We start from the raw sequence: 21,100 nt of genomic DNA on the forward strand, positions 1-21,100 counted from the left end.
TGGTTCTCTCAATGAAAGCAGAGGAAATACTTAAAAACAACTATATTATAAATGAGTGGGGGAAAGAACTTTACAGGAATTAAGGTTTCTACACTTCACTAGAATTAAGTCAGCACCAGCAGATAATTTATGTATCTATAAAGTGTGGGTTTGCACAGCAGATTTTAGCAGGTTGAGGGCTCAGGCCGAGAGCATGTAGATGCAGTTAGCTCACTCTTTCTAGATGTGGCGGCTGACAAGGAAAGAGGGCTGGAACTAGAACTACTGTAGACACAAGGAAAGCAGCCAGTGGAGAAGAGCGCATATGCTAGAGAACGTGGATGATGGAGCACAGGCGGGGAGGTAGGATGAAGGAAATGGCTCTGGGAAGAAAGGGTCTCTGTGTATGAGAAAAGATGAAATTGGCTGAAGATACACATTAGAGACAAGGTGAAGGAAATTGAGGGCGTTGCCTGAGGATGATTTTCCTCCCAGTCAAGTAGGCACCTGCTGAGAGAAAGGATAAGCCGGGATAAGGGAGATGATGATGGTTTGGGGCGCAGAAAGCGGGAATGAAAGACAGACATTCTGAGAGTGTCAGGAGCTAAAGCTGAAGTTTTTTATCTGTCGCTACTTAAAAGCTGTAAGATAACGAATTGATCAGCAGGTGGCAGTGTCCGCGGAGGCTCGCATCCCGTCAGCCCTGGCGCTCGGGGCAGAAACAGGCGCGGTGGTGACTTTCTGGCCTGCATCGCCTCTGCTCCTCTATCCCGGCTGACGTTGGACAACAAAGATGGCGGCAGGAACCAGCAATTACTGGGAAGGTGAGGGCGAGAAGGCCTCCGGGTGCGTCCCACGAGGGTGAGAGGGGCTGAGTGAGGACAGATCTTGGGAGAAACAGCAGAGGAAAGAACCAGACCTCCGGAGCGTCCGAGCTGAGCAGCGGGGCTTGCCTAATTGGGAGCCCCAGGGCCTTGGGGATACCGAACGGTCTGGGGCAGGGGTCTGGCCTGGCCGGCCCCTGTGAGCGGGACGTGGGGCAGGGGTTGGACAGAGTGGACAGAGCGGGGATGTGGAGGAAGAGGGATCTGAATCGCCTGGGTAGAATTATGTTGAGGGAGTAATGGAACTCGGACGAAGGGGCTTGGGGTACGAACTCTGAGAGGAAACGAATGTTGAGGGAGAAGATCCAGAGCCCGGGAGACTGGAGGAGTCAGCGCAGTGGAGTTGAGGTCACTATTGGAAATCTGAGTGGGAAAAGAAAGGAGGAACTTGCATTCCAGTCCGCCGGAGGAAGTATGAAGAGAATGGGAGACAGAATGTCTCCTGTTGGGTCCGCATGACAACTACAGGCTGGGAACTTCAGGGTTGGGTGTTTGAAGGAAGAGAAAATGACTTACCATACTGCTCTGGAGTCTTAGAATCGGTTTTAATGAAAAAGTTGAGAGAACCTGTGTGAATTGCAGTTACATTTGCTATACTTCTCCCACCAAAAAACCTTCTTGTGATTTGACAAATGCATTTATTTAATTCCTGAAAATATAGTCCGATAAAGTGAGCTTACGTAAAACTCATTCCTGGACCGTGGTGATCAACAAGAGCAGAGAAAGCTCACCTTTTTCTCCCAACTCTCTCTTTGCTTTACTGCAGCATAGAAACTACTTTCCAAGTTCCTTTGACCTGTTTCTATTGCTATCCACTGAAGCCTCTAGAAACCACAATATTGTCACTATCAGCCCCTTGGTCTGAGAAACTTCATTCTAAATTTATCCAGATTTGCCTATCATACTTTCTAAATGCTTTTACTTGTGTTTCCTACTGGAGAAGACAATTATTCCAATCACAGAAAAGCGTGCTTATAGTTTAAAACGTGTATCACCATGCCCATTTGAAATGTGTGTACTAGATAGAAAACTTTTTATTTTATTTTATTTTATTTTTTGGAGACAGAATCTAGAGTCTCGCTCTGTTGCCTAGGCTGGAGTGTAGTGGCGCTATCGATCTCGGCTCACTGCAGCCTCCGCCTTCTGCGTTCAAGAGATTCTCCTGTCTCAGCCTCTTGAGTAGCTGGGACTACAGGTGCGCACCACCACACCCGGCTAATTTTTGTATTTTTAGTAGAGATGGGGTTTCACCATGTTGGCCAGGATGGTCTTGATCTTCTGACCTCGTGATCTGCCCACCTTTGCCTCCCAAAGTGTTGGGATTACAGGTATGACCCACCGCGCCTGGCTGCTAGAAAACTTTTTAAAATTATGTAGAAGAGGCTACTGATATCTTTATTACTAGTCGTTAGGCTGTGGTTTTTTGAAGCAGCGTGCTATGATATTACAGCAGCTCATTACTGACAACCTACTCTGTGCCAGCTGCTTTAAGCATATGATTACCAATACATAGGCAAACCCTGAAGGTAGGGGTTTAAAAAACCAGAAGCTGAAGGTCATAGGTTAAGTAGATTGTTGATACATCTTAGAGTCAGTAAGTGGCTGTGCCGAGATTCGAACTGGCTTTTGGTCTCTGGGTAAATATGCTCCACTATGTTAACTACGCTTTCTATTTCTGGTTGAAAAGTGTATTGAAATAATGTTTTGTATTCTTTATCACTGAAAGAGAGATTCTTACACCATTACCTCTGGTACTTCTGCCCTTTTATTTTAACTTTTACTTACCTTGAATGAGAATACTCGTATCTGTGTGTGGTTGTCCAGACTGTGGCTTCTGTCACACAACCCCTTAGATGCCAGACTGCTAAACCAATTTCTCTACTTGCTTGTTTGCTTCTGCTGTTAAAACTTACATACTTATTTCTGTCATACTCATATTCGACCTTGTTAGTAGCATATAGTTTATTGTTAGTTTTAGCCCTCCAAATTACTTTCAGTAAGTTTTTTTTTTTTCTTTTAAAGACGGAGTCTTGCACTGTCGCCCAGGCTGGAGTGCAGTGGCTCAATCTCCACTCACTGCAAGCTCTGCCTTCCAGGTTCATGCCATTCTCCTGCCTCAACCTCCCAAGTAGCGGGACTACAGGCACCCGTCACCACGCCTGGCTAATTTTTTGTATTTTTAGTAGAGACAGGGTTTCACTGTGTTAGCCAGGATGGTCTGGATCTCCTGACCTCATGATCCACCCGTCTTGGTCTCCCAAAGTGCTGGGATTACAGACGTGAGCCACTCTGCCTGGCTTCAGTAAGTTTTTTAAAGGCGATTTTTGGCCAGGCGCAGTGTCTCATGCCTGTAATTCTAGCACTTTGGGAGGCCCAGGCGGGAGGGTCACTGGAGCTTAGGAGTTCGAGACCAGCCTGGGCAACATTGTGAGACCTCATCTCTAATAACAGAAAAAAAAGAAAAAGAAGAAAAGAAAGAAAAAGGCAATTTTCATGGTAACTTTTTTCTTTATGTTCAATTGAGAAGTCATTTTGGTCTGGGCATAGTGGCTCACACCTGTAATCCCAGCACTTTGGAAAGCCAAGGTCGGTGGATCACTTGAGGTCGGGAGTTAAAGACCACCCTGGCCAACATGGTGAAACCCTGTTTTTACTAAAAATACAAAAATTAGCCAGGCGTGGTAGTATGTGCCTGTAGTCCCAGCTACTTGGGAGATAGTTGAGGCATGAGAGTTGCTTGAACCCAGGAGGTGGAGTCTGCAGTGAGCCAAGGTCATGCCACTGCACTCCAGCCTAGGTGACAGAACAAGACTCCATCTCAAAAAAAAAAAAAAAATCATTTTGCTATTATGCAAAGAAGTTCATGAGCCTAATAAAGCTTTGGAACATAAAAAGCAAAATCCCTTTCAAAAGAATAATGGCTTCTTTCTTATAACATTAACTGGTAAGTTGATAATGCTGGTCATAAACCATAGTTTTAGTTCATTTGTGATTTGTATTCTCTTCTTGTTTTTCTCTGAATTACAGAATTTTAGTTATCACTATATAAATAGTTTCAGGAATGGTAGAACAACTTTTGTTTTCTAGCCATCTTTGGAGTAAAGCTGCAAAGTTGCATCTCCCATTACTACTTCCCTTCCTGTCCCCTCTGAAGTTTATAAGTGACTAATCTGCTTTGCTGGGCAAGTCCTTGGTTTCCTTCTTTTAAGACTTTTCTTTTCCTTTTTTTTTTTTTCTTTTGAGACATAGTTTTGTTTTTGTCACCCAGGCTGGAGTGCAATGGCACAATCTCAGCTCACTGCAACCTCCACCTCCCGCGTTCAGCGATTCTCCTGCCCCAGCCTCCTGAGTAGCTGGGATTACAGGCGTGCGCCACCACGCCTGGCTAATTTTGTATTTTTAGTAGAGATGGGGTTTCTCCATGTTGGTCAGGCTGGTCTCGAACTCCCGACCTCAGATGATCTGCCCGCCTTGGCCTCCCAAAGTGCTGGGATTACAGGCGTGAGCCATCGTGTCCAGCCAACACTTTTCTTTATGGGTGTAGCTAGATCAGTATATGATCATTTTCATAGTTTGTTTTCTTCAGAATAGTCTTGTGATTTTTGTGTCTACTTTTTATGTCTAATTATTTGTTGTTGTAATTTTGTTAAAGATCTCAGGAAACAGGCTCGACAGCTGGAAAATGAACTTGACCTGAAACTAGTTTCCTTCAGCAAACTATGTACAAGTTACAGTCATAGCAGTACCCGAGATGGAAGACGCGACAGGTATAGGTACTACCAGATTCTGTCTCTTATGCCTTAACTATGCTTTTAAAGTGTTAAAAAAGAAACTAAAATATATAACTTCTGTAAGTTGGTCTGTTGGTGAAGTTTTGGTGTTTTGTCATTGACTGTTTTATTTTTTAGTGACTTACTAAAATTCTTCCAAATTCTTGAGACTAGCATTTATTTGGAATCTTTAGACAAAGATTGTTACAGTGTCAGGAGAAGCCTGCTAGAACCTCAGAATAAGTTTGTATTAAAAATATGAGTGTCTAATTCAGCCAGTGTAGGGAAAAGGTGGCTGATTTGCCCATGTGGTATGTATTTCTTGTGTTTTCCAATTGCTAAATGGACCTGTGGATCTACCCAAGTACCAAGTACACATACTGCTTTTCTGGTGTTTATTCTATTAGAGGGTATCTAATGCACTGTGTATCCTTGTTATTCCTTATCAAAGTCTTTAATTTTGGTACTTTTTGGAGAAACTAGTATATTACCATATTAAATGTATGGAAAATATGTTCTTATCTTTGAAGCTTATGCTCACTTTAAGTCATCCACTTGTTTCAAGAAAATATTAGGAGTAGACAGGTACAGCGGATCACACCTGTAATCCCAGGACTTTAGGAGGCTGAGGTGGATGGATCACATGAGCCCAGGAGTTCAAGACTAGCCTGGGCAACATGGTGAAACCCTGTCTCTAAAAAAAAATAGAAATAAAAAAAAATTGTTTTAAATTAGGCAGTATTTAAGACAGTTACAACGAGTAATATCATGGACCCCCAAGTGCCTTTCTCCCATTTTAAAAAAATGATAATTACTCATTCCATTGAAGCCCCTTATGGCCCCCCACTTTCTCCCACCCCTTAATCAAAATGTATTCTTACTGCATGTTTGTATTCCTGAGCAATTCATCGTATTCTATTATGTTATATGGTATATATATAGTATAGTTATTTTACAACTTTTTTTTTCTTTAACATTTTTGAGATTCAGCAATGGATTCATTTAACTCTGGTATATTCATTTGTAATTTATATGTAGTATTTTATGACTGTATCACAGTTTAACCATTTGATGATGGCCATTGTTTCTAATTTTTGCTAATTAATAATAACAATTTTGATAGCTGACATAGAGTGTTCATTATATGTTAGGTAAGCACTTTCTATAAATACTGCTGGGAACATTTTTACACAGAATGTTTCTATATACCTAGTGGTAAAATTGCTGGTAGCAGAGTTGTTGTTAATCCACACTTATTTTACATACTTTTTCAAAGATTAGAAGTGAGTAGGATATTTGTCAGCTAATAAAAACAGTAAAATCTGAGCTTGGATTTGAATCTAGGTCTATCTCCAGACCCACAGTCTAAACCCTACTATATTGTGTACATTTGAACAAAAAGCTAATTTCAACACTATAGCCAAAGTACTGTTTCTTTTTCATAAGGACTCATTGGTTGTAAAGGCAGCAGGGCCAACATTGACTCTAGGATCTCAAAATAAATTACTAACACATCAAATAGATTGCATTGCTTTGGACTTGGCTTTATTTAGCAAGAGAATGAAGAATGTTCTTTCTATGCATTTTCTATGTTCCGTGTGCTTCACGAACTAATACTTTTTTTATTCCTCTAAAGGAAAAACTATCTTGAAAACATTTCCTAAGAAATTCTACCACAAACTGAAACTGGCTTTGTAGAATTACTTCAGCCTAACTACCCTTTTAAATAAAAATCTAAGGCCATGAGGATCAAGATTTGATGTGTATTCTAAAGTGTCTTGTTTGATGCCCAGGTTGGAAGCATGTCACAATGAGTCAACTAAGCAATAACTAGAATATTATTTATTCCAGGAATCTTCCTTTCTTTTTTTTTTTTTTTTTAACTTTCTGTATTTTGAAAACTTCAAGGTCTATGAATCATTCATTACCCACCTATAAGATGAATTAAATTTAACTGAATCCTAGTATTGTGAAGAATTAGTTTTTGGCCATTTCCCTTTAGTCTTACACTGTCCTGATGAATATATGAATATAAGGAGTATGGAATAACCAGTAGTAGAGATTGCTCTCTCATTCATTCATTCAACAAACATTTAGTGAGCATCTACTATGTGCCTGGCTCTATACTAGGTGCTAGGCATATATCAATGAATAAGACAGAGCAGTTTTTTCCTCCCTTCATGAAGCTTTAATTCTATTGGCATATTGTTCTTTTTCATATATCTGGTAGAGGAGGATTTATATTAGTAGTCTACAGAGCATTTTTTAATCTTTTTCATTTGCCACACCCAGGCACTGTCACAGGGTAGGACAAAGTCTTCAGTAAGATTGGAGCGCATAGTCATTGCCTGGGCATTTATCTGTGTCCAGTATAACTCCGATCTGTATTGAGCTGCTCATTGGATGCTAATACATACCTAACCTGATGAAAGTTAGTGGTGTTTTAGAAAAGGCAAAAGAAACACTCAGGACAGGTGGGTTTAGAATTTGAATCTGTCAAACATAAGTTTCACTTATAAAAAGATAGATTTTTGACCATTCAGATTTGAAAAGGCAATTTAACACAATTCTACGAAACAAAAAGATGACTGCATACTGTAAGTGGAAATGTAGAAGATTAGTACCAAAGTATGCAGGTGGCTGTATATATTGAATGTAAAGCCAGTTCCTGAGTATTCGTTAGCTAGTTATCCAATCTGTGGATCATTTAAACCTCAATCTTATTTCCTCTTGGTAAGAGTCAAGGAAAGAAGAGAGAACTTAAAGTTGAGGTTGAAGGAACCATAATTCCTTTGAGGTAAAAATGTAAAAGATTGTTTCTCACAGACCCTATATAACATAATCCATAATTCATTTTATGGTTCATATTAATTACCTTATTATTTTAAGTATGTTTTAAAGGACTGCATTTGAGTAATGGATCCTCTTTAACTGAACTTCTTTTTAGTTCTGATACAACACCTCTTTTAAATGGATCAAGCCAAGACAGAATGTTTGAGACAATGGCGATCGAGATTGAACAACTTTTGGCAAGGGTAAGTGCTTTGTTAAATGGCTGTTTTGCAAATAACTGTATACTTGTTAGATAGGATCCTGGATTGTATTGAGACAGACATGTTTAATGAAATTATCCATTCCATTCAAGATGTGTACCTCCCCACACCACTTGAATTTTGATGACAGCCATTCTCAGGTGATACGATGTTATTTTGGTCTTTATGGATTATGTGGGGGAATGCTTAATTCTTACTTGATATCTTGTTTGTTTTTTGTTTTGTTTTGTTTTGCTGTCAACCAAAAGGGCATATAGGCAAATAATTTGCTTTTAGCTGTTTATAGTGCTTAGTAAAATATTTTTTTTTCTTTATTTCTAGCTTACAGGGGTAAACGATAAAATGGCAGAATATACCAACAGTGCAGGTGTCCCCTCCTTGAATGCGGCCCTGATGCATACATTACAGCGGCATAGAGACATATTGCAGGTAATATATTGGGCTCGAGACATTTTCATTATCACAGGAGTTCGGGTTTTTTTTTTTTTTTTTAATCTCTGCATTGGATATATGCACATGTATTTAAAATGACAAAGAGAAACATCTGAGAAAATAAATGCCATGCTAGAGGGACTTGTTTTACTTTTTTTTTTTTTTGGTCACCATTATAAAATTCTGAAAATATCTAATAGCTCTTGCTATTTCCTGGCGAAGTTGACTAATATTCATCACTGGGTAATATACTTCCATTCTGGGAGACCTAGCTAGCTAGCTGTAACCGTGAACTAGTCAATGGTCATGTATAGACAGTAACATTGTGGGTTAGAGTGTGCTTTCATCTGGCTTTGAAGATGACTTATTTACTATACTCAGTGTATTGTTTGAGAAAACAATAAATGTTTATGCACCAATAAAACTAAACTCTTAAAGATTTAAATGGAGGATATGTTAAAAATATAGTAGTACAAATAGGAAGGCAATTTTTTTTTTTTTTTGAGATAGGGTCTCTCTGTCACCCAGGCTGGAGTGCAGTAGTGCAATCACAGCTCACTGCGGCCTCAACCTCCCAAGCTCAAACAATCCTCCTACCTCAGCCTCCTGAGCATCTGGGACCACAAGCACATGCCACCACACCTGGCCAATTTTTTAAAAGTTTTTTAGCAGAGACACGTCCTTGCCGTGTTGCTCAGGCTGGTCTGTAACTCCTCTGTTCACAGGTTTTTACTATGTTGCCCAGGCTGTTCTCTTAACTCCTGTGTGTGGGCAGTCTACCCACCTCGGCCTTCCAAAGTGCTAGAATTACAGGCATGAGCTGCTGTACCCAGCCACAAATATTTTTAATACTGTGAAAAGTCAGCAACTATTTCTAATTTTAAAAACTGTTTTTAAAAGTAGGAATAGATGGCCAGACGCGGTGGCTCATGCCTGTAATCCCAGCACTTTGGGAGGCATGAGGTGAGTGGATCACCTGAGGTCAGGAGTTGGAGACCAGCCTGGCCAACATGGCGAAACCCCGTCTCTACTAAAGTACAAAAATAAGCCAGGCAATAAAAACATTCCCATTGAATAAAACAACACAAGGATACCCATGATCACTACAAATGCATAACATTGTTTTTGAAGTTCTTGATGGTGCAATTAGACAGTAAAAAGAAATGAAATGTAGGCTGGGCATGGTGGCTCACGCCTCTTGTCCCAGCACTTTGGAAGTCTGAGGTGGGTGGATCATTTGAGATCCGGAGTTGGAGACTAGCCTGGCCAACAGGGTGAAACCCCTTCTCTACTAAAAATACAAAAATTAGCGGGGCATGGTGGTGGGTGCCTGTTATCCCAGCTACTTGGGAGGCTGAGGCAGGAGAATAGCTTGAACCCTTGAACCCAGGAGGTGGAGGTTGCAGTGAGCCGAGATTGAGCCACTGCACTCCAGCCTGGGCAACAGAGTGAGACTGTCTCAAAAAAAAAAAAAAAAAAAAAGTTGTAAATATTGGAAAGGAAGAGGCAAAATTTCTGTGAGGTAGCAGGATAAAATTTTATGTCTAGTATACCCAGGAAAATTACCTGATAAAAAGTTAGAAACAATTAAATTCAGTAAGATGGTAGATTATAAAATGAATACATAAAAGCAAATAGTTTTCCTACTATGATAGGAAATAAATGATAACCTGTTAGAAAATATAATGGAAGAAACTATAAAGTATTTATGTATGAATTAAATAAGAAATGTGTAGGACTTGTATGTGCAAAATTCTACTGAGGGACATAGAACAAGATTTAAGTAAAGGAAAGAATCAGTCCGTTTTTGGATGGGAAGACTTTCGTCTGAATTGCATGGCATCCCAGTGGAAACAGCAGGGTTGTTTTGTTGTTTGTTTAATTAAAAACAAATGACAGAATGATACCAAAGTTCATTTGGAATCATAGACATACAAGAACAACCAAGAAGAACAACTTGAAAATGAAGATAAGTGGTAGAGGGTTTGTAGTTCTCCCAGATCTTAAAACCTGTTAAAAAGCTGAAATAGTTGAAACAGTTTGATACTAGAGGGAAAAATAATTAAATAAATAAGAACAATTAAACAGAGTAGAGTTTATATGTAGACCCAATTATGTATGGAAATTTTTAGTTTCTGATAAAGATGTTGTTTAAAATCAGTGCGGCAAAGAGAAATTATAAAATAAATGGAACTATAACCATTGCCTAATTATTCAGGGATTTAAAAAAAAAAATTCTATCTCAATCCTCACATCCAGAACAAATTCCAAATGGATCCAAGAAGTGTAGAAAAAGAAACCATAAAGCAGAGGTGAAATTTATAAACTTTTGAGCAGAAAGGACTTTCTAAATAAGACTTGATACTGGAAACTGTAACAAATGACTAATTTGCTTACTACACAGAGAAATAATAGAAATAAGAAAAAGACACTAGGAAAATGGACAAAGGGTGTAAAATTGCTTACAAAAAATGAGTGGCCAAAACTATAAAAACAGTTTCAGCAGTATTTCCAAATAAAAATACAGAAATCTAAAAGAGGTGATTTTTCACCTGTCAGGTTAGCAAATGTTGAAACATTTATAACCCATTATTGGCAAGAATAAAAATTAAAAAACGGCACTCCTATATTGCTGGTGGGAACATAAATTGATGTAATGTTTCTAGAAGGCAGTTTAGCACTACCAGAATGTAAATGAATGTAACATTCTTTGATCCAGTTATTGTTTTTTTTTTTGAGATGGAGTCTCGTTCTGTTGTCCAGGCTGGAGTGTTGGAGTACAGTGGTGCAATCTCGGCTCACTGCAGCCCCCGCCTCCCGAGTTCAAGCGATTCTTCTGCCTTGGCCTCCCGAGTAGCTGGAACTACAGGCATGCACCATCACGCCCGACTAATTTTTGTATTTTTAGTAGCAATGGAGTTACATCATATTGGTCAAGCTGATCTCAAACTCCTGACCTCGTGATCCACCCAGCTCAGCCTCCCAAAGTGCTGGGATTACAGGCGTGAGCCACCGTGCCCAGCCCTGATCTAATTATTCTATTGCTAGGCATTTACTCCTTTTTTTTTTTTTTTTAAGCTCTTTTGAACTTAATAGACATTTACTCTTTAAATACACTTTTTTTTTCTTTTTTTTTCAGACAGAGTCTCACTATGTTACCCAGGCTGGAGTGCAGTGCGTGGTCTCGGCTTACTGCAACCTCCACCTCCCGGGTTCACACCATTCTCCTGCCTTAGCCTCCTGAGTAGCTGGGACTACAGTTGCCTGCCAGCATGCCCGGCTAATTTTTTGTATTTTTAGTAGAGATGGGATTTCACTGTGTTAGCCAGGATGGTCTCCATCTCCTGACCTCGTGATCTGCCTGCCTCGGCCTCCCAAAGTGCTGGGATTTCAGGTGTGAGCCACCATGCCTGGCCTAAATATACTTAAAAAAAAAAAAAAAAAAGAGCTCAGTTAAAAAAATACATATAAGAATGTTTATTGGCAGTATCTTTTTTGTTTTGTTTTTAGACAGAGTCTCGCTCTGTTGCCTAGGCTAGAGTGCAGTGGTATGATCTCAACTCACTGCAACTTCTGCCTCCCAAGTTCAAGTGATTCTCCTGCCTCAGCCTTCTGAGCAAAATAGCTGGGACTACAGGTGCGTGCCACCACACTGGCTAAGTTTTGTGTTTTTAGTAGAGATGGGGATTCGCCATGTTGGCCAGGCTGGTCTCGAACTTCTGACCTGTAGTGATCCACCCACCTTGGCCTCCCAAAGTGCTGGGATTACAGGCATGAGCCACCATGCCTGGATCTTGCAGTATTTTTAATAGGAAACAAAATGAAAACAACTAAATTGTTTATCAGTAGGGAATTTATTAAATTGTGATAATCATAAGATAATATTCTATGCAGCTATTAAAAAGAATGATGTAGTTTTCTTTTTCCTAATATGGAAAGATTGCTTGATACTTTATGAAGTACAAAAAGCAGGGTGTACATCAGAATGTATATTATGACTTATTTGGCAAAGTGAAAGAAATAGATAAGCTTGTATATGTAAAAACATATTTTCTGGCCAGATGCAGTGGCTCACGCCTGTAATCCCAGCATTTTGGGAGGCTAAAGTAGGTGGAACTCTTGAGGTCAGGAGTTCAAGACCAGCCTGGCCAACATGGTGAAACTTCATCTCTACGAAAGATACAAAAATTAACTGGATGTAGTGGCACACTCCTGTAGTCCCAGTACTAGGGAGGCCGAGGCACTAGAATCGCTTGAACCTGGGAGGTGGAGGTTTCAGTGAGCTGAGATGGTACCACTGTACTCCAGCCTGGGTGACAGAGCAAGACTCTTGTCTCCAAAAGAAAGAAAATAATAATTTCCTGGAAGAAAATGCAAAATGATGGTAACAGTGATGAGGGATGGAGCAGAATGTTTGTTTTCCTTTGTTTCACCTTTATTTCTTTTGGTGCTCTTTTAATATTCTCCTCTGTGTTTATGTGTTACTTTTGTTTTTTAAAAGGTCAACAGGGACTCTGTGGGAGACAAGACTTTTATTTTCTTCTTTATCTACATCTCCGAATTTATGAAAAGTAGTGAATATTCTTAATATCTTTTAACAGTGGTACAAAAATAATAGAAAATGTTTAAAGATTATTTTGTTCCTTACAGTTCTTTTGATTCTGTTCTTTTTTGTTTAGGAATTAAATTTTTTGTGAGAGCTCCAAAATGATGAACTTTGAAAATAAACTCTGTTACGTTTACTGTTAAGTAGAAAGAGCCTCTCAAGTTTTCTCCTAGACTATTTGAAGTTATTTTATGTCAGAATTTTTTTCTTCTTAATTGTCTCTCATAAGACAAAGTACTAGGAGGTACAAAGGAGAGTGATTTAATGGCTCTGTTTGCCTAGCACTGAATTATTTTCATTTGAAAGAAGTTGGTCACTCTTCAGCAAAGTAATTTTAAAGTTATTTTTACCTTTGGTTAATTTAATTTTTTAAATAGCAGTTTTCTTGACAAATTTACAGTGTGATGATAATGCATAACTGGTTCAGTGAGATGAAAATCCTTAATTAGCTTCTGTTGAGACTGGATGTTGATTTATTACAGGATTATACACATGAATTCCATAAAACCAAAGCAAACTTTATGGCAATACGGGAAAGGGAGAATCTCATGGGATCAGTACGAAAAGATATTGAGTAAGTTGCCTTTTATATTATTTTGTAGAATATTTATTCAGATTTAGCTTTAGGATATGTTCACGGTTAATTGCAAATTGAGTGGCAGAACCATGGTTGAGATTTCAGGGTTTCCAATTCCCATTTCACTGTCTTTTGAGCATTGCTGCTACAGCGTCATCCTAATCTACTTTTCCATTTTTATCTCATGCTTCCTCTATCATTGGCTCCTGCCAACCTTGACTTTCCTGTCTTAATTCAAAGTCCAGCTTAGATGGTATCTTCATGGTTCTCTCATCTCTTACCACCCACCCTAAGAATTATAATGTTACTTTTATGATCCTCTGCAGATGTGTCAAAGAAAAAAGAAATTCTTTAATTATAACATTATCCGTAACTGAAGCTCTCCATGTTTCTCTTCCTGATTATCACCTATCACTTGCCCCTCTCCCTTGTCCCAACAATTATATATTACAAACAATAATATGTACAAACTCACAGCCTTATGTTAAATTATTTAAGGACTCCCAGCATTCTCATACTGATCTCAATCTATAATTTTAAATATTTGTTTTTTTCCTCTGTCCCTTTACCTCACTTTTAATGATCTATTCTAGCATTTCAAATGCATTTTTGGAGATTTTTTCACAACTGAACGCTACTGACAAAGTCCCGTGGGCATCTCATTGAAGCTGAAGACTTTCCAGTTTGGAGCTATCGAATGATATGTGTCATCATCTCATTTGTGATAAACTATGTGATATGTTTTATAAACTATGATACACATTTATCATAAACTATATATTATATGTACTCTCAGAAACACTTTCCTAGAGATCCTTTATTTTGTTGTAACAATAACAGTTTCAGCAGTAAAACTGTTGTAATATTTTTAGTCCTTCAGGACATTTAAGTCTTTTGTTTGATTTCTGTATAGTCCATTTATATATACATTTTGAGGAATGCAAAATGGCCATAAAAGATATGTTCATCTATTCATTAAACTGTCTCCTCAGTACCAACTCTGAGTTAGCCACAGTAGAAGGTAGAAATGAAAAGACCGGCCAGGCACGGTGGCTCACGCCTCTAATCCCAGCACTTTGGGAGGCTGAGGCAGGCAGATCACTTGGGTCAGGAGTTCAAGACCAGTCTGGCCAACATGGTGAAACCCCATCTCTATAAAAATATAAAAATTAATTGGGTGTAGTTGTAGGCGCCTGTAATCCCAGCCACTTGGGAGGCTGAGGCAGGAGAATCAGTTTAACCTGGGATGTGGAGGTTGCAGTGAGCTGTGATCGTGTCGCTGCACTCCAGCCTGCATGACAGAGCAAGACTCTGTCTTAAAAAAAAAAGAGAGAGAAATGAAAAGACCAGTGTGGCCCTGTAGGAGTTTAGAATCTAGGTGCTAGAGGAAAGTATATGTAGTAATTTACACCGTAATTTTTAATATATTATATTTTTTGGCCTCACAGCAATCTTTTGGTTAAGATAGAAATCATCAGTCTCATTTTACAAAACTAGGTATTGAGACACTTGTCTAAGGTGAAGTGACTGTGAAATGATGGAGTATAGATTTAAATCGAAGTCATCATGTGTTCTTGGTTATATCATTCTGCCTTCCTGGGTGGTAGTTTCTCCTGTGCTTTGCACAGTAGCCCTGCATCTCAGCCAGTATTTCAGTTTTAACAGCAGGACTCTTTTTTGTCTTACTGTAGTATTTGTACAGTTAACTTGAATTTTAAAAATTTTGGGCTGGGCATGGTGGCCCATGCTTGTAATCCTAGCACTTTGGGAGGCCGAGACAGGTAGATCACTTGAGCTCAGGAATTCAAGGCCAGCTTGGCCAACATGGTGAAACCCCGTCTCTACTAAAAATACAAAAATTAGCTGGGCATAGTGGTGGGCACCTGTAATCCCAGCTACTCAGGAGGCTGAGGCACGAGAATCACTTGAACCCGAGAGGCAGAGGTTGCAGTCAGCCGAGATGGTACTGCTGCACTCTAACCTGGTTGACAGAGTGAGATTTCATCTCAAAAAAAAAAAAAAAAAAGCAAAAATTAGCCAGGCATGGTGGTATGCTCCTGTAGTCCCAGCTACTTGTGGGGCTGAGGCAGGAGGATCACTGGAACCTGGGAGGTTGAGGAGGCTGCAGTGAGCCAACATTGTGCCACTGCACTCCAGTCTGGGTAACAAAGTGAGAAAGTGAGACCGTGTCTCCAAAAAAAAAAAATTGTTCCCGATACTTTCTTATTAGGGGAAAACAGAAAAATTAAATTTTCGATAGTAGTGATAACAGTAGGTTTGTTTTTGTTTTTGTTTTTTTTTTTGAGATGGAGTCTCGCTCTGTCGCCCAGGCTGGAGCGCAGTGGCGTGATCTCTGCTCACTGCAAGCTCTGCCTCCAAGGTTCACACAATTCTCCCGCCTCAGCCTCCGAGTAGCTGGCACTACAGGCGCCCGCCACCGTGCCCAGCTAATTTTTTGTAATTTTAGTAGAGACAGGGTTTCACCGTGTTAGCCAGGATGGTCTCGATCTCCTGACCTCGTGATCCACCCGCCTCGGCCTCCCAAAGTGCTGGGATTACAGGTGTGAGCCACCGCGCCCGGCCCAAGAGTAATTTTTTTGTCAACTTCAATACACTGAAGACCAAAACGGTTATCCTTAAGTGTGCCAAGATGAGCAAATCTTTAGCTTGATTTCAGTTTTCCTTAGGCTTCAGATGGTAGACTACATGTATTATTGTGAAAGAAAACATTTCATTTCAACAGCTTTCCCACCCTGTGTGCTATGTACTAAATCAGTCCTAAGTTTTACTTCCACTTGGAGAAAAATGAAGATATCAGAGATAGGAGGTAAAGGAAAAGTAAGATTTTTTTGGTGGGTTGTTTCAGAATGTTGAGTTATTTTGGTGAAAAACATTGTAAACTGTGAGGCCTAAATTAGAGAGGCAGAGGCATTAATATTTATCTACTTATAATAACATTTTTCAGAGGGAAATGCAAAGGATTATGCACTTTCATTGTTCATTCAAAACTGTGGAGAGGCTCAATTTTTCTACTTTCAAGATCACTAGGGTCAGTCACTTAATCTGATTTTGTATTCTCTGCCAAAAATGTTTTTAAATTTTCTCTTTTGTTCCAGATCATATAAAAGTGGGTCTGGAGTAAACAACAGAAGAACTGAGCTATTTTTGAAAGAACATGACCACCTTCGAAAGTAGGTATTGAATGTATGTGCATTATGTGGTTTTCCATGTTTATTAATTCATTTACTTATGTAACCAACATTTTATGTTTATTATAATAAGTGCCTTGTCCATGCTAATTCATTTTATTTTCCTAATGACTCTTTTCAATAGAAAAGGAATTGCAACTGTTCCAACCATAATTAGGAAAGATCCCATGCTGTTGACTATTTCACATCACTTAATTGTTACCTTAATATGATTTTTGTTTGTTTGTTTTGAGATGAGTCTCGCTCTGTCGCCCAGGCTGGAGTGCAGTGACTCAATGTCGGCTCATTGCAGCCTCTGCCTCCCGGGTTTAAGCGATTCTCCTGCCTCAGCCTCCCAAGTAGCTGGGACTACAGGCGTGTGGCACCATGCCTGGCTTATTTGTTTGTATTTTTGGTAGAGATGGGGTTTCACCATGTAGCCAGGATGGCCTCCATCTCCTGAGCTCATGATCTGCCCGCCTCCGCCTCCCAAAGTGCTGGGATTACAGGCATGAGCCACCACCGCACCCGGCCAGTGCGTGCGCCAGTTCTCTACAGAGAGAAACAGACAGGATGAAACTGAATGTAATAAGAGCTCCTGATGAATTAGATGAGTTGTTGAGACTGAAAAGACGGGCTTAGTCATTGCTCTCAATATGGTAACACGAGCTTCTAAATACTTTTCTTAAATCAATTTTTTTTTTTGTAAATTACAAATACTTGCTAGGTAATAAAATAGCATTAAAATTATTAGTAAAATATGTTTACAAAATAATGTGAAAAACTAGTTTTTCAGTGTTTTTGTATTTCATTTGCTAAGTGCTTTGAGGAAGAAGTGGCAAGATTTTTTTGAAGTAACTTTAAATAACAAAAGCTATAAATGCCTTTTGTAGTGCTCATTTTAGAAAGTACGGATAGTTCAACAACACAAAAAGAAAGTTGAAATCACACATTACTACAAATTCTGTAACATTGTTTACTCTTCAGTAGTCCAAGCTTTTCCCCATGTAATTTGATTTTTTTGTTTGTTTTTCTAAAATAAATGGTGCATATATTCCATAATAAAGATAAACCATAAGTTATGTAACCATTTCCCTAATGTTGGCCTTTTGGATTATGTTCTGTTTTTACTATTATACATAGTAAAGCCTTTGCGTGTATCCATCGTGATTTCCTCACGATAAATTCCTAAATTAGAATTGCAGGATTAGGGAACACACTCATTTGTAAAGTGTTTCCTATAATATTGGCAAATTTCCAAGTTTGATGTTTTGCAAAAGGGCAGACTTTTTATGGCTAGAACTATGTTTAAGCTTACACTTCTTCATAAATATTGTTTTTTCATGTTATTATAATTTTTTACTTGTTCCAAAAGTACATATTTTTGCCTGGAAAAAGAGCAAGTCAGTTTTTGTAAATGAATGCCAGACTTAAACATACATACACACACAAAACTTACTTTGTAATGAATTGTTTTTACCAGCTCTCCTTAATACTCTTTTTATCTAAAAATAAATGCTGTTAGGTTTTAGCAATTTATGTTATGGATGACAAATTTCTTTTCCTATATGGTGGATAAAGTAACTTTCATTTTTGGCTTGTCTTTCCCTGAGTCTGTCAGTCACAAGAAAATACTGACTTTGAATTAGTGTCAAGCTTGTAGCTACTTGTTTTTTGATGGACCGCTGATACATTCTTATAGGGTTTTTGGTTGCTATTTAGATTAATTTCTCTTTCTTTATATAATTGTTCTTTTTCAGTACTCCCTGATATTTTTCTTCTTGAAAAAGTATCTAGTTAATTTTGTATTTTAAAGTTCTTCTCCTCACCCCAAGAATTTCTGCCTTTATAATCTTTTATTTCTTTTTTCTTTAAGACAGAGTCTCACTCTGTTGCCGAGGTTGGGTGTCGTGGTGTGATCTCGGCTCACTGTGCCTTCTGCCTCTCGGGTTCCAGCGGTTCTCCTGCCTCAGCATCCTGGGTAGCTGGGACTACAGGCACCTGCCACTACACCCAGCTAACTTTTGTATTTTTAGTAGAGATGGGGTTTCACCATGTGGCCAGGCTGGTTTTGAACTCCTGACTTCAAGAGATCCACCTGCCTCAGCCTCTGAAAGTGCTGGGATTATAGGCGTGAGCCAATGTGCCCAGGCTTTTTTTTTTTTTTTTTTTTTTGACTTGGGGGTCTCACTCTGTCTAATATGGCTGATTCTGGCCAACATGGTGAAACCCCGTCTCTACTAAAAATACAAAAATGAGCCGGGTGTGGTGGTGGGCTCCTATAATTCCAGCTACTTGGGAGGCTGAGGCAGGAGAATTGCTGGAACCCGGGAGGTGGAGGTTGCAGTGAGCCAAGATCGTGCCATTGCACTCCAGCCTGTGTGACAGAATGAGACTCTATCTCAAAAAAAAAAAAAAAAAAAAAAAAAAGATATATGGCTGATTATATTGTTGCTGTCTTTATAGACAGAGAATTAAGGAGTAAAGAGGACAGACAGACTATATATTACCTCAAACATTGAAATGCCATGATTTATCCAGGATCATGCATTCAATTTCCTGACCATGCGTATGGTGCTTTTTCTCTAGAAGCATTTTGTCATTTTGAATAGAATATGTCTTCTGTATTTACCTTAATGAAGTTGACAACTTTCAGAGGTTTTCACTGGTGAAGATAAACTTGAATAAGGAGATAACTTACACAAGCAGAAAAAGCCTCATCTCTTCTGGATTCCTTTAATGCCAGTAGTCATCACCAGATGTAGATCAGTCACCCTTTACCCAGGCTGGGACCTCCACCTTCTCATCTATAGGTGCGTCACCTTAGCAATCTTCTGCATCTCACTGTCACCCAACGCATTTTCTCCTTCCAAGCCTCTGCAGTCTCACGAGTTTGTATTTTTCTTATGACTGACCTTCCTACCCTATCCAGCCTGGATCTCATAGGAGATTAACTGAAATACTCCCAACGTTGGGCCTTTCCTGGGCCCCTGTCTTCCTTCTGTACCCTGGTAAAATGCCAGCCCAATCCATAGTCTGTTGTTCTACTTCTGTATGAGAGGGCTAAAGAAAAAGCAACTAGTCATACAGATGAACCCTTTTAAAGGGTTCTGTTTTAAAGTAACTGTTAAATCTTTTAAACCTCATCTGAGTGCTCAGCCTTGTCCGATGCCTTTTGTTTGCCTAGTCCTCCTGTTTAGTTCTCTCATTCTCTTCAAGAACTTTACCAAATCTTCTCCTTCCCCCTCTTGACCTTCCTGTCTCTTCACCTGAACAGAGGTTCTTAGCTCCTACTTCAATGAGATGTTTAAGGTTTTGCCCTTTTCTATAAATTGACCTATAGGGGTATCCCTCTTTACCCCTTTCCTATAGTTGTTAGGGGATAGAATATTTGTCCTGAGAAGGCCAGTACACACGTCAGACACTTGTCTGTATCCCCATTTGCTCTGTAAGTATTTGACTCTTCAGCCATCCGGTATACTGTCTCTATCTCTGGTTTATACCTGTTGTCTCTGTGTCTACTCATTTCAGCTTTAGCCCATTGACTTCTTCCCTCACAACACTACTGAACTTGTCAATAGGCACATTGGTGATCTCCTGCATGCCAAGTCTCACGGACATTTTTCTTCATGTTGTTTGACTGCTGCTCTGCCTGACTTGATATTATAATCTCCTTTCCTTGAAACCCTAGGCTACTGTAACACTACACTTTACTGATTCGCCACTTACCTTCCTTACTTCTTTTTGTTTTTTTCCTGAGTCCCTCCAGGTATGGCCTAGGAATCCTTTTAAACACAGTGCTCCAGGCAGAAATTAGTTGGAGTTAGTTCACAAGATGCAATTTATTTGCCATCCACCCTTGCATTTCAGCTCCGTTATTTGTCCTTGACATGCCTGTCTATAAAAACACTTTCTCCTTCCCAGAGATGGCAGCTAACAAGACCTAGTAAAGAGAAATGGGAATTTTCATTCACAATTTCATAGGGAAACCAATTGGTAAGATTATTTTACTGCCAAGGATAAGATTAATGAGAGAGTTGAAGAAAGAGGCATGAATTCTGAAATTGTCTAGAACCATCTAAGAGGTAAAGCTGAGGAGTTTTATCCATACTTGTAGGCTGCGATTGTTTTCATAGAAGTACTCTCTGATTTATGGGCATGTTATTGATCACAACTAGAATTGCAGATTGTGTGCATTTAATACATCAGCCTAAAAATCCTTGACATTTTAAAAATACCTTTGGCAGAGTTGTACAGTAGTCATGATATTTAAAATATTATTCTAATTTGTTGGTTTCCTAGAGTATAATTTCATTTAGTCACATGTATGATAAGAACATACAGACTTCTTGCTGGGGGCGTTGGCTCATGCCTGTAATGCCTGTAATCCCCACTACTCAGGAGGCTGAGTTGGGAGGATTGCTTGAGGCCAAGACTTTGAGATGGGCCTGGGTAACATAGCAAGACTGTCTCTAAAGTAATAATAATAATACTGAGTATATTTCTTGGTTTCTAGGGTTAATTTTTTTTCATCTTTCTCTCATTAATTTACCACTTTTGTCTGACTAAGATACCTTAAGTTTCTTTATTCCTTGGATTGGTAGTATAATG

General features: G+C 39.2%; 1 protein-coding gene across 14 annotated transcripts in view; it reads left to right on the plus strand.

Moving 5' to 3' along the window:
• The first annotated feature begins 755 nt into the window (after positions 1 to 755).
• Positions 756 to 21,100, plus strand: part of GOSR1 (golgi SNAP receptor complex member 1) — a 52,785-nt gene continuing 32,440 nt past the window's right edge. For 7 of the 14 annotated variants that reach the window (XM_005583341.4, XM_045375200.2, XM_015438134.4 and 4 more), the window contains exons 1-6: positions 756 to 803; positions 4,516 to 4,636; positions 7,581 to 7,668; positions 8,008 to 8,115; positions 13,207 to 13,298; positions 16,418 to 16,492. In XM_005583341.4, coding sequence (XP_005583398.1) covers positions 773 to 803; positions 4,516 to 4,636; positions 7,581 to 7,668; positions 8,008 to 8,115; positions 13,207 to 13,298; positions 16,418 to 16,492 — 515 coding nt within the window. In that variant the 5' untranslated portion in view covers positions 756 to 772. Of the gene's footprint in view, positions 841 to 4,515; positions 4,637 to 7,580; positions 7,669 to 8,007; positions 8,116 to 13,206; positions 13,299 to 16,417; positions 16,493 to 21,100 lie in introns of all 14 variants that reach the window. The other 7 variants (XM_005583342.4, XM_074018945.1, XM_074018946.1 and 4 more) reach the window with 4 other exon arrangements.

The sequence above is a fragment of the Macaca fascicularis genome, chromosome 16 (assembly GCF_037993035.2).
Source record: "Macaca fascicularis isolate 582-1 chromosome 16, T2T-MFA8v1.1".
Classification (NCBI taxonomy): domain Eukaryota; kingdom Metazoa; phylum Chordata; class Mammalia; order Primates; family Cercopithecidae; genus Macaca; species Macaca fascicularis.